This window comes from Sebastes fasciatus, chromosome 14 (assembly GCF_043250625.1).
Source record: "Sebastes fasciatus isolate fSebFas1 chromosome 14, fSebFas1.pri, whole genome shotgun sequence".
Lineage (NCBI taxonomy): Eukaryota > Metazoa > Chordata > Actinopteri > Perciformes > Sebastidae > Sebastes > Sebastes fasciatus.
In genome coordinates this window covers 13681258-13694563 of record NC_133808.1, presented here as the reverse complement: position 1 = coordinate 13694563, position 13306 = coordinate 13681258, and the positions used below count along the sequence as shown (strand labels likewise).

Below are 13306 nucleotides of genomic sequence, written 5' to 3'. Positions count from 1 at the left end.
CTTTCACTATGTTCCCGGCTTTCCTGTGAAGTGGTAGATCCCTGTTCCCTACTTAAACTGCTCCTCGACTCCATCTCACTAGCCTCTTTTTTCTTTTTGTGAAGCAGAGAGAATGATGTGTTTCTGTCACACCACCTCTCCTCCATTTCTTTATCTTACTTTCTATCCCTCTCAGTTTGGCTCTTCCTGTTCCTCTGATTCTGAGAGCCAGTTGCATACAGAGAGGATTTAGCTCTAAGTCTCTCTCTCTCTCTCAATTCAGTTCAATATGCTTTATTGGCATGAATGTAACAACATTGTCAAGCATTCAGTGATGTTGTTTTAATTATGTGTCCCTCAGTTTGCAACATTCATTCACATGTTGTGCCGTTAAGTTTGCTGCATGTCCCTCTCCTAATAGAATCTGTTGCTTTTCACTCTCATCTAGCTCTGTGAAGTTTGGGATTAACAAATTGATTTTTCCACTCTGAAGTATTCCACTCTGATATTATTATATTTGGCACATTTTTTTTTTATTAGTCTCTCCCAGCCTCTCTCTCTCTCTCTCTCTCTCTCTCTCTGTTTCTCTCTCTCTCTCTCTCTCTCTCTCTCTCTCGCTCTTTTTGGGGATAAAGGGATCAACATGAACATTCCTGCCAGATAATAAGAGAGGACAAAGCTGGTCACATGACCCCCCCAAAAGTTTCCACTACCCTGCTGTAAACGTCATCACATCACCACACACACACACACACACACACACACACACTGTAAGTGTGTGTCCCAAACGTCCTAAAAGAAGAAATATGATAAATCAAGATCACTGTCTTCATATAAAAAAATAAGCAGCTACCCGATCACTGTAGAGAAGCAGGTTTATTGCCAAGTAGGTTTTCACATACAAGGAATTTGCCTTGGTAGTTTGGTGTCACGATAAACATAGTAAGAGAAAAGAAAAAACAAGTACTGCAAAAGTCAAGAATCATAATATAAAATAGAAATTTACAATAGTGTTTTAAAATGAATGTTCAAAATATTGAGTAAACAAATTTGCTATTTGCTCACAGTATGAAGAATATGAGCAAAAAATGATAAGCCATGAGGTGTGGGTGAAGTGTGCTGCATTTATTGTCTGACACTTCACATATTTTCTTGTCAAACATACACCAGGTGAAATAGATCATTGAAACCCATATATAATAGATTTTCAAAAGGGAAAACCTGAATAGGGAATTGAATCTGGAGAGCCATGTCAAATGGTGAAGTGAAACCAATATGCATTCTGGTGTTGTCTGTCCATAAGCTGCCGCCAGCTCCTTTGTGTTTTTGATGGATATACCTTGTAGAGCCGACGCTTGTTGTTCACGCTGTAATTGAAAGATTCCTGGTGAGGGTTTTGTGAAAGCTGTTTGTTAAGCCACGTGTGTGTGCGTGGGTATGTGTGTGTGTGTGTATTGTGTGTGTGATGTGGTAGTGACTGTCATATAAATGTAGGCAGCTCTGTGTTGTATGATATTCTCTGTTAGCAATGGGTTTGACCAGCAGATTACTGAGCATCACAAGGGCCGGCTGGTCGCCAGAAAGCGGACGCTAAACCGTTTGCTGGGCTGGGTATAAAACACACGACTTTTATTGCACTCGCATTCTAAAGTTAAAGTTGTTTGATTGCGTCATGCATGGATAGAGCTTATTGTTCCAGGATAACTGGTTGAGAAAGGTCCGGATGAGTTTAAACCCAAGCAAAAGTGTAGCATCGCTGGGTTCACCTCAGCTTCGAAAGCAGGGGCTAACCTGACCTGCCAGATGGTTTGTTACACAGAACCATCTGAGAAGCCGTCGTTGAAAACTGCTTGGAAAAGGGCAGGCACTTTCAAAAAATACTTAGCGGCTGATTGGATGAACCATCTGTCAATCAAACTCTGCCAGTCGGACTCGGGAGAAGAGCGAAAACATCTTTCACATGGAGGAAAAGCCTTCAGTGGCGTTCTTTGCTCTTCTTTCAATGAAGAAATACTCTCCAGTTCTGATATAACTGATGCTATTGCAGCATCTACGCTAACTTTTTTAGAAGCCGTCATTGTTGTTTAGTTCGAACAGTTGCCTCGCCATGTCGCCTCACACACACCTAAAACCACGCCCGTAGCTGCCAGAAGCTCCTCACAGGATGCTGATTGATCCGTGATCTGGCTTGTCGCCCACAAAAGTATTACTTGAAGCCTGACAAGATGGATTTTCACGAGATGTGATCCCGCGATTCTCACGTGATCTCGTGACATTGCGAGAATCCAGCTGCCAAGCAAGGTTGCAAAGACTTTCATGCAGAGCATCATTCACCAAGGCCTGACTTACTGCTGGAGCATTTGCCGATTATGAGCATTTGAAGTGTCTTTCACTCATCTCCCTCCCAAATGGTAGCACCCCAGAGGTGAAGCCAACAGAGGGTTCAGTGATAGCATATAGAGGACAGTAGTCAGAACATGGGCGGAGCGAGAGAACCGTCATTTTTACATACAAAGAAGGACTCCGCTCCAGCTAGTGAAGTGGATGGATGCATAAACTTTACGATGAGAGCCCTGACGGTAACATTGGAAGCAGCCCTCCACACTCCTCAGTGGACTCAGCAACTGCATTACTGCGTTGTTGTAAAGAATGCAGATGCGTTGCTGTCTCTTGTTCTGTAACTGGATGATAGATGTACTGTAGATCTGCTGCAAAATCTCAGACAGTCTGGCAGGCAGATGCTCACTGCTCCCATAATGTGGGAGGGGGGGGTGGCCTGTTGAGTATGAGATCATGAATGAGACTTTCATCCTCTCATTAACCTCCTTTACACATCTCATTAAAATTTGTCTCGTATCCAGATTGTATCTAGATATGATTTAACCGGATTACAGTTACACCTGGTATTAATATGTGTCTCCAGTGTCCACATAGAGATCTGATAGAGATCCGACTGCTCTGTCTGAAAGGGCTGAGACGAAGCCTCCGCGGGCTTGCTTTACGTACATTTCCACCCCATGTAGTAGTTTTGGGCAGCCCGTCAGAAGAGGTTAATTAAAAATTGCAAGTTGTGTTAATGCGTTAAAGGAATTAGTCGCATTAAAACTAATTTTCATTAATTATTATCGCGTTAACTTTAACAGCCCTAAAAATATGCTTTAAGCTTTATAGAAGCCCCACATGTATGCGTTTTACCAGAGAGCAGTAAATGGCTGTTCCGTGTTTAAGATGCACAGCACAAGGCAATACAATACAGAAACTGTCATTTTGGGCAAGCTACTTGAAAAATGTTACTCATGAATTACTCTTTACTGGACATTATACATCCACCTACTGGTAAAACAGCAAACAAGTTGAATCCTCAAAATGTTGAAGTAACCAAATTTTAAATTGTAATCCCACTCATTACTCAAAAAGTAATCAAATGATGCTTTATTCAGCAATGCGTTACTGCCCAGACTCACTCGCACTGGTTTGTGTGCATTACGTATGAGTGTCTTGTGTTCATACAAATGGACCTTTTGAGTGTGCCTTTGTCTGACGTGTTTCCCCGTTGTGCTGTTTATACATTAAGGCCATGCTTAATTTGAGTGGCTGCCACACACAAAGACACCAGTCAGCCCAGCCCCGAGTGCCATTCATATCTCTCCATCTCTCCTCCACCGGGTTCAACACAGACACGGCCAATGAATGAACACAGCCATGGCCAAGTGGGGGTGGACAACACTGCTGTCTTCACAGAGCCCCTTCTCACTCAATTTCTTATCCTTTTCCTCACGTGCTCTCTCTCTTCTGAACCTTTTTTTTTTTTTTTTTCTTTCAACTTCCTGACACCTATATTTTTTTATTTCTTTCAGTCTCTTCATTTCAGTTTTTATCTTTCCTTTTTTTTTCTCTCTCTCTGCCCGTTTCTCTCATGTGCGCACACACTATCGCAATTTTGTCTTGTTTCTTATTTCTTTCCATTTGTCACTCTTTCAAAACAAGCCCTGGCCCTTGACTAATCAAACTGACAGGACAATAAATCAACCATTAATCTTGAGGTTGCTATATTCTCTCGAACACAAACACACACTTGCACGCTGGAACCACACGGTCCACTTTCTCTAAGTCATAGTGGCCGCCTGAAGCAAATTACATTATTGTCCTGGTAACCAGAGTGATTTATGAGGAAATCTATTTTACTGTTGCTTTTATTTGTCTTTTATGATACACTATGTGTTTTGCGGCCAGATTTATTTTCTGCCAATGTGTAAGGTCAAATACCACCACTTGAACCTTGTTTCTCTCCTCAGTTCTTCATTGTTACAAAGTGGATGAGAAAGAGGCATCAGTATTCATAGAGTATGTCACAAAATGCATCTCCCAAGCGTGTAGGTCATGTTTTCTATATGTCCAGTTTCATGTGCGTCCTCGTTACCTCCCACTGATGGATAAACACACACTTTTGTAGGTCATTAAGTTACCTACGGAAGAATATCCATCATTTCAGACTGACCACTGGGATGAAAATCCATGACTAAACTAAGCCAATAGGCTTTGAGAATGTGGCAACTGAATGTTTGTCTGATGGATAGGAGCAGCTTCAGAGAGGAAGTGAGTGGTTTAAATTCCAGCTGCGTTGCATTTACCACCTTTTGTGACGCTCACTAACAGTCATCTGATGGCCTGTTGGTCACAGAGAACCACGTTAGCACCCTGTAGCCCTCCATTTAAACTCTTATCAAAGGGAATATTTCACTTCTTTGACTCCACATGAAGCCCCCTTGGGTCTTGTAAAAGTAGGGACCATCGATGGTTTTCATATCCTCGTAGGGGAGGTCATGGGTTTACAGAGTTCCTTTGTGTTTTATAGGCCATGGGGGACAGCGTGTGCTGTCTGCAGGACTGGTATTACCATACAGAGAGAGGGTTAGGTAGAGTTCAGACTGAACCCACTCCTGCAAATCAAACACATCCCACATTCACGTGCACTTACTTACTCACTATTGACAACACAAGTGGTTTATGCTTCCAGCCATCTGCTTGTTATATTTTCCTCATCATGTGTGACATCATCAGCTGGCTCTGCGTCTCATTGATAACAGAAGGCACCGAGCACTGACTGACAAAATGCACCGTCCAACTGATATGAAGTTTGGGGGTTTTGTGTATTTGCTCGGCTGATATTCCTATTTAATTCCAAAAAATGTCAGCATTTTGGTACTAATCTGTTAGGGGTGGGAATCACCAGAGGCCCCAGGATAACATTATCACAATATGATACGATAAGCGATAAGACATATTGCGATATATTGCAATTTATTACCTTTTTTCAACCTCTAATTGTGCAGTTTGTCAAGATCTGTTTTATCTAATAAGATACAGTTTTCACTCACATATCTGGTCAAGGAACCCCATTGAAAATGGCCGTGCCAGTTCTTCCTCGCCAAAATTTAGCTGAACTTTGGAGCGTTATTTAGCATTCATCTCAACAAGACATGAAATGATTCCTTAGGTTTTCTTGTTTTCTTACCTGGATACCTGGATCTTAACTCTAGTTTTAAGACCGCTACAACCTCTGAATGACAGAATAGCGTCCGAGCCCGTCAGCTGGCCAGCGGATATTTAAGAGGTTAATATGTTATATAATAACAGATTGATACTTGACGTCTGTGTATCTATACAATATTGCCACGCAAAATATCGCGATACTATGCTTTATCAATTTTTTTCTCCCCCACCCCTATTATCTGTGCACATACGTTATATACTCTTACATATCCCTTTGGAGCTGTTGTAACAACGTGGTGTGGCAAAGACAAAGATTGGACTGAAAAAATGGGGCAACCTAAGAGTACTTACTGTATGTGCAAGGCCCCTGTATCAGCCATGTCAGTTTAACATAGCTTTATTTGTGATTTGTAAAATTTCAGGGTAATTTGACAAATTACTGATCTCCATCAGTTTCCAGATAAACAAATCATATTTACCCACAGCTCCTGGACAAAAATACAAGGGTAAACTCTCTATCTGTTGTCTTAATAACAAGGAATTGTGTCTCCTGCGACGTCAACTTTCATATTTACATTTGCTTATACTGTATTTAACCAGTTGCATGTTCCTGTGCGTACAAAATCACAACTACAAGTGAAATCTGTTGTTGAGTATGCCTATTATTACATTTCCATGTCATGAAAGCAGCAGGAGATGCATTATAGTATACAGCAGGACTCTTACTTGCCTTACTTTATGATTAATAATTTACAATATTTCTACAGTTCATGTGTAATTAGTATTGCATAACCATTTTACATAAAACACATTTTAAGATGTCACAGCAGGAAAGGCAGTATAATAATTAATCAAAAATAATGATGGCTGAATTCCATTTAACTGCTTCAGTGTCATGGTCCTGGTATTGTGCATGCTGGCTCACTGTCACGGCTTACTGGGACACTTGAATAGAACAGAGCCATCGTCAATATTATTGTTATGTATCTACTGTGAAAAAAGCACATAGTGTTTATTGTGTGCCTTTGGCTCCACCTTTATCTTAGTTTATTAAATGAGTCATTCTATGTAGTAGCATACTTTCTGTTGTAGCTAAACAACATTGAGTGTATAATCTTTTTCTCATGTAAGTATATTATTAGTGACATGTGTATCTTCACCGCCAGAAGGAACACACAGTGCGGCCAGTTACACCATTTTAACTACATTCACTTCTTCTTCTTCTTCTTCAGTACAATTATGTCAACACTTGCAGACTGTGTGGCTGCTGAGTGTCTCTGGAGCAGGTGGAACGGGGCTCAAAAGGGCCCTTCTGAAGTAACTGCTTATAGAGGGGAGAATGTTGTGTCTTTACTCCAGTAAATTTATATTTTCATGTCTGCACATTTAGAATTCACACCACATACAAAGACATACAAAACAGTAATGCACATATAAAGATCTGTATATTTTCTGTCATTGGGTTCGGTGTCAACATTTCTCTCGCTCACTCTCCCTTTCACCCCCACCGTCCCAGTCACAAACAAACCACTGTTTCCATCCAGCTGACCATTCATAGCAACGGTTGCCTATGGCAACACCAATAGGAACAGATGCTGTTTGGCTGGTCTGCCGTATGACCCCACTGACCTTTTGAACCCATTGTTTCTGAAAAGTGGGGGTGTTACTGTGTCCCGGCTGAATGTTTAAGTTTAGCACTTCAGCTCTAATGTTTTCTGTTTGTTGTTGTGTCTCTCAGATATAAAGACCTCGTGGTCCCAACTTTGGGAGACAAGAAGAAATTGTCACCAGAAGAGAGATGTCGCTCAGTTCTGCAACAGTCCAAACTCCAGGGATGGCAGGTGTGTGTGTGTGTGTGTGTGTGTGTGTGTGTGTGTGTTTGTCTATGTCTTGCCACTTTTTCTGTCTCCATCAATAACAAAAGATTTGCCAAATGTCTTAATCCCTGACCCTCTATTTGAAAGATCCCATGGAATCTTTGACAACTCGTTCCAGCTGTCCCACCTCATCATCATTCTCCTCACACACACACGGCAGCATGAACCCGTCCGCCCCCCTCTCTCTGTCCTGTCTGCCAGACTGCTGTTGTGTCTGAGTGTGTGACCCTCCAGGTCACATCAGCTCCCGCCTCACACACGCATACACACTCCTCCACAATGCCCCGCAGACACCTTTTCATACGGCTCTGCTTTACACACTCGCACACACACACCGCTCCTTCAAGTAGCGTGTGTTGGAATGAATAGTGTCTGTGGGAGCATGTCACCCCCACAGTACTAAGCACCTGGTATAGAGTGACCTCTGTCGCCCCCCCCCCTAAATGCACTCTAAATCCAGGAAGTGAATGCAGTGTCAACATGCAAACTCCACACCCACCTATTATCATACATCATTGCTACATCGCTGCTCTATCAGCTAGCAAGTCACACTCTTCTGAGACTTCCAACAGAAGACATCCAGACTCTCAGAGGCTGATGATGATGGCAGTGTAGTGTGCAACAATGCTTTTGCATATAGATGACTTGTGTTGTTGTTGTGTGTGTAGATGGGCAGCAGCAAAGTGTTTCTGAGATACTGGCAGGCAGACCAGCTCAACGACCGCTGCTACCAGCTCCATAAAAAGATCATCACCTGTCAGAAAGGTAATATCCAAAATAACAAACCGTCAGCCCAGGTTGTCCTTTTAGGTTCATATATCTGTCTTTCCCTGACACCTCTGACGTCTCCTCTCCTCCTCTTCCTCTTCCTCATGTCTCAGTGGTGCGCGGCTGGCTGGCCAGACAGCGCGTTCATCACAGGCTGTCACTGCAGCAGAAAGAGGAGTGCGGCGTGCAGCGTTTCCTGCAGGGGGCAGAAGACATGGGGCTGCGAACCTACGACCAGCTGGTCATCCAAAACGCATCCGACATCGCACGAGAGAGCGACCGCCTGCGCTGCCATGGCAACAGCCTTCTCAACACCCTTGGCAGCAGCCCACCGCTTGGCGAGAGGCCTGAGCCGGTGGGCAAGGAGGAGGATCAGCCTGTCAGGAGGTAAATTAGCAAACACCCCCACAACTCACACGCCTTCATTCAAGCAATGTCGATGTGCAGTTATTCATTTTTTTTCCCCCCATTTGTATGTCTGATGTTATTTTATCCCTATTCTCGCCAAATATTCATTTGATTAATTGGTGTTGTTTTGACGATAACTCACACTACTGATTACGTCACACTAATGCAGCCAATGAAGACTGTATTATCACTTAAATAGGGCTTTTATTACTAACTGCAGTATAATTCATAACACTAAATGCAATGACCTCATAGTGACTGTATTTAAAATGGAAAGTAAACAATCAGCAGTTACTGTCATTCACAGGATTTATGACTATGAATCATTTGCCTTTATGTGTGTGTGTGTTTCTGCATGTGTGGGCCTATGTCTGCGCGACATGTGTTCTCTCTATTAATGATGTCATTGTATCCCTGTGCGCTGTAGGCTTTTAATTGTAAGTTTCATTATAGATAGTCAGATAATGAGCTGCCTTATCAGATCGTATTAGTATTGTGTTGCACCTATGGAACGCTATCCTTATCTCCACCTCACCTCATTCTAATATAACATATCATGCCTGTAGAAAATGGACTAACCCTGGAGGGCTGAGTTAGAAAGGGTTAAAAAAAAAAAGAAGGTAATAATTAGCTTTCTGAAAAGTCACTTTCCTAATTTTTGTAAAACAGCAGCTTTGTTTATGGTAGTGACTTACGCATTTTAGCTCTAACATGCATGTGATATATTTAATGGGCTCTGTGGTACGCTGCATAATAAATGCATTTATTATTTCAATAGCATGCAGGGGAAGCACTACCATTTGTGTTGATTGTTACCGTTGTTAATAATACTTTCATCTTAGCTTGACAATGATTGGTTACTAATATGCTAATGTATCAAGGCTTTCAGATAAAATGACAAAATATGTGTTTTCACTTAATTTTTTTAAGATTTGTTGTCTAACTCGCAGACACATACAAGAATTTTGCTTCTAAACATAATCTAATGTAAAAAAAGTCGCCTCACATCACTGACGTTTTTAACACTTTTGATATATTTTAACTATTAAATTAAGTTTTAACGTAAAGATAAAGCATTACATCGTGAAAGATGGAAAGAAACATACACACCCAGGATTTCTGTGTCCTCTGTATGTCCTTGTGCATGTAACATCTGCTGCTGGGACAAAAGACAGGAGCACAGGGAGGCTTCCAACAGGACGGGGGGTGTCAGTAGGCGGACTGGGAGAGGAGTCACGGCTGTCGTGTTGTAGAAGGGAATAATATTCACCCAAACTCACCTAATTTCTCTACCGTTTTTTTTTTTTTAAATGCCTTCCCCCATCACCTACACACACGCTCGGCCACCCCCTGCCTGCAATCCTGGGACCAACAGATGGCTCACACAGATTAGCAAAGGAAATATCAAACTGAATGTTATCAAATTACTGCAAGGAGATTAGATTTAAAGCATAATCTCTTTGGTCTTTATCCTCCAATTGGCCTCCTTAGCTCATATTTGTGGCATGACAGCTGAAGCAGGCATACATTGAGTTTGAGCATACTGATGATCTAAATGATGTAATTAACTCAATCTGGATCAGAAAACTATTGGATGGGAATAAAAGTTGTGCCTGTAACTAAAGCTTTCATGCGTCTGCGCTTCATAATGTCCATCCGTACCATTCTAGGAAACGTGATCTGGAACACCTGGAGGGAATTTCTTCAAATTTGGCACAAACGTCCACTTCATAAAATAAGATTTTGGTGGTCAAAGGTCAAGGTCACACAGGTTTTTTGGCCATAACTCAAGAAATCATATGACAATTATAACAATTTCACAAATGTCTAATAGGATAAAATGATGAAGCGATGACATTTTGAACAGACATGGATGTAAACTGCAACTTGACTGGTTGGCGAAGGCAAACAACAACGAGGCGGTAATTCTAGTTTCATTATGTTTTCGTGTTTTCCGTCTGACCCATTCTCGTGAACGCGATATCTCATTAACGCCTGGAGGGAATTACTTCAAATTTGGCACAAACGACTTGGACTCAAGGATGAACTGATTAGATGTAGGTGGTCAAAGGTCACTGTGACCTCACGTTCGTCCCATTCTCGCGATATGTCAGGAATTTTTCTTCAAATTTGTCACAAATGGCCACTTGGGCTCAAGGATAAACTGATTAGAATTCGGTGGTCAAAGGTCAAGGTCACTGTGACCTCACAAAACACGTTTTGGTCATAACTCAAGAATTTATATGCTGATTATGACACAATTTCACACAAATGTCTAACAGGATAAAATGATGAAGTGATGACATTTTGGACAGACATGGATGTAAACTACAACTTGACTGGTTGGGGGAAACATACATCCGCGAGGTGGTCATTTTAGTTTGTGAAAAGCATGAATCAAGCACAAGTGATAAGATAATGCAAATGTTCAAACATTTTTTTCTTTATCCATGTAAATATGAAATTATGTTATTCTTCTCATTTGTAGGGTTGTTGAGAAAAGTGGGAAAATCTATGAGGGTCCTGTCAATGGAGGAAGTCGAGTTATACGCCACTTTCGGTCTAGCTCAGTGCCCATCCCCCTCGCCATGGAGAACATGGTCCATTCCTCTGCCAGTCCACCCATCAAACCAGCCCTGCAGCAGGTAGCTCATACCAACGAGGACGGAGCAGGCGGGGGGGGTCTTTCCTCTCCTCGGAAGCAACCTCCGCCCAAACCAAAGAGGGACCCCAACACTCGTCTGAGTGCATCTTATGAAGCAGTTAGTGCAGGGTTGACGATGGCAGCCAAAGAAAGCCCCACTCCAGAGGGGTACGGTTCGCCTGCTGGAAGCCCTCCTAAATCCCAGCTGTCCCCCACAGACCCTGCAGGTAAATCACCTCTACTGGTCTTTAGAAGATGCAACAGATGGTGTTTCTTTTGTGCCTTGATGCGGTCGCCTAATGCCTTAACTTTCTCTGTATTTAATTGCTTTCTTTATAATTTCCTCAGCCTTGTGCAAGCCCCGTCCCCACAGTGATGACTACACAACCATGAGGAAGGTGCCACCCCCCAAACCTAAGCGCAGTCCTAACACTAAGCTGACGGGCTCATATGAGGAGATCAACGCTGTAGCACCCCACATCCACCAGCTGCGTCCTGCTGATGTAAAGCTAGCCTTGCTGTCGCGTGCTGGAGGATTTGGAGGATTTGGAGGTTTTGGAGGTTTGCTGCATAAAGCAGCCTCCGTAGATGCTCCACATGGGGTAGGACTGAGCCTTTACCAGGGCCACGACGAAGAGGACGTGTACATAGAGATGTTGGGCTCCCAGCAGCGAACTCGGAGCCTCCAGGAGCCCCCTGATAGCCCGGAGCTTGACTCAGAGGCCGTCTATGAGGAGATGAAGTATTTCCCTCACGAAGACGGCGCAACGCCTGACACTGTGGTTAGAAAGGCAGCCAAACTGGAGGCTCTAGGCTTGACCCTGTTGGGATTAGGGGTATCTCCTCCTCAGAGCGGGGAGACCAAACGGATGGCAGCAGGGGTGACCGCTGCCATGGACATCGCTCACTCACAGAGCACATCCAACAGCGGAGCTCCCAAAACTCAGCATGGCAAAGATGGCAGCTGTGATATCCCTGCTCCTTTCCCCAATTTGCTTCCCCACCGGCCACCTCTCCTGGTGTTTCCCCCCTCCCCCGTCACCTGCTCTCCTGCTTCAGATGAGTCACCCCTCACCCCACTAGAGGTAAAGAAGCTGCCTGTGTTCGAGACAAACCTGAACTATCCCACTGGCCCAGACAGCCCCCTGTCCCCACAGTATGCCCGCCAGAGGGCTGACTCCTCCCCTAGCCTCACTGTCCTCATGCCAGAGAAGAAGTCTACACCTCCACTCACCCCTCCACCGCCACCTCCTCCTCCCTACAGACCTCCTTCACACTTCCCCTTCCCGCCCGAGGCAAACTTCCTGACTCTGACCCGAACAGCATCTGTCACAGGGAGCACAGACTCCCCCAAAACCTCATCCTCTCAAAGGGCGAGCGGGGAACCGCTGGGGAAGCCACCCCCTTACTCCCCGGTGAAGATGTCTCGCCCCGAGCCTCGGAGAGCACACTCGTGCTCCTCCTCTCCCCTGCTGTTCAACCCAGCCAATGGCAGACCCCTGACCAGCCCCCTGGATGAGCTCAACACTCTGTTCAGCTCTGGACGCACCCTGCTGAGGAAGTCCACCTCTGGTCGCAAGATGAGAGATGGAGGTTTGTCAGTAATGCTCACACACATACATGCAAACCCACTCTTGCACATCTAAAACACTAACAGAGAGAAGATCACAGCACATATACCATTTTAAACACCACCAAAAGATAAAATTTCTCCTTCCGTTTTTCATTTCTCCTCAAAACATTGTTTTAAATGCGTCTACATTCATGGGTGAATGGTCCGTTTGCCGTTGTGATAACTTGGGCCGGACTAGGCCAACCCACCGCCAATATGTCAACCTGTTGGTGTGTGTGTAATATGTGTAGTGGGTGGGGAGTTAACCTTTGCATTGTTGTAATTTCTCACACTGTGTCCCATTTGAACTACCTGAATGTGGGTATTTGTGTGTGTGCGTGCACGTTTGTGCAGGAGTGCATGTGTCCATTATGTGTTCTATCTGCTGTGATGAGTTCATGATCAAAGTCTCAGCCTGCTCTCTGCCACATGATTTATTGGGTGCTGGGTGATTACCTCCTGTACAGCCTGAGTGGTGTCGGGTTGTAGGTAAGTAATAACCCCCTGTTTTTGTGGGGGGTGGGG

The 13306-nt window shown here is 43.7% G+C and overlaps 1 protein-coding gene across 5 annotated transcripts in view; it reads left to right on the top strand.

Moving 5' to 3' along the window:
• myo16 (myosin XVI) overlaps positions 1-13306 on the top strand; it is a 120301-nt gene that overhangs the window by 89894 nt on the left and 17101 nt on the right. For all 5 annotated transcript variants that reach the window (XR_012597127.1, XM_074659056.1, XM_074659055.1 and 2 more), the window contains 5 exons: positions 7211-7313; positions 8018-8114; positions 8231-8504; positions 11014-11396; positions 11518-12762. Coding sequence is in view for 4 of the 5 variants with exons in the window: in XM_074659056.1 (XP_074515157.1) it covers positions 7211-7313; positions 8018-8114; positions 8231-8504; positions 11014-11396; positions 11518-12762 (2102 nt within the window). In the remaining variant the exon portion in view is untranslated. The remainder of the gene's footprint in view (positions 1-7210; positions 7314-8017; positions 8115-8230; positions 8505-11013; positions 11397-11517; positions 12763-13306) is intronic.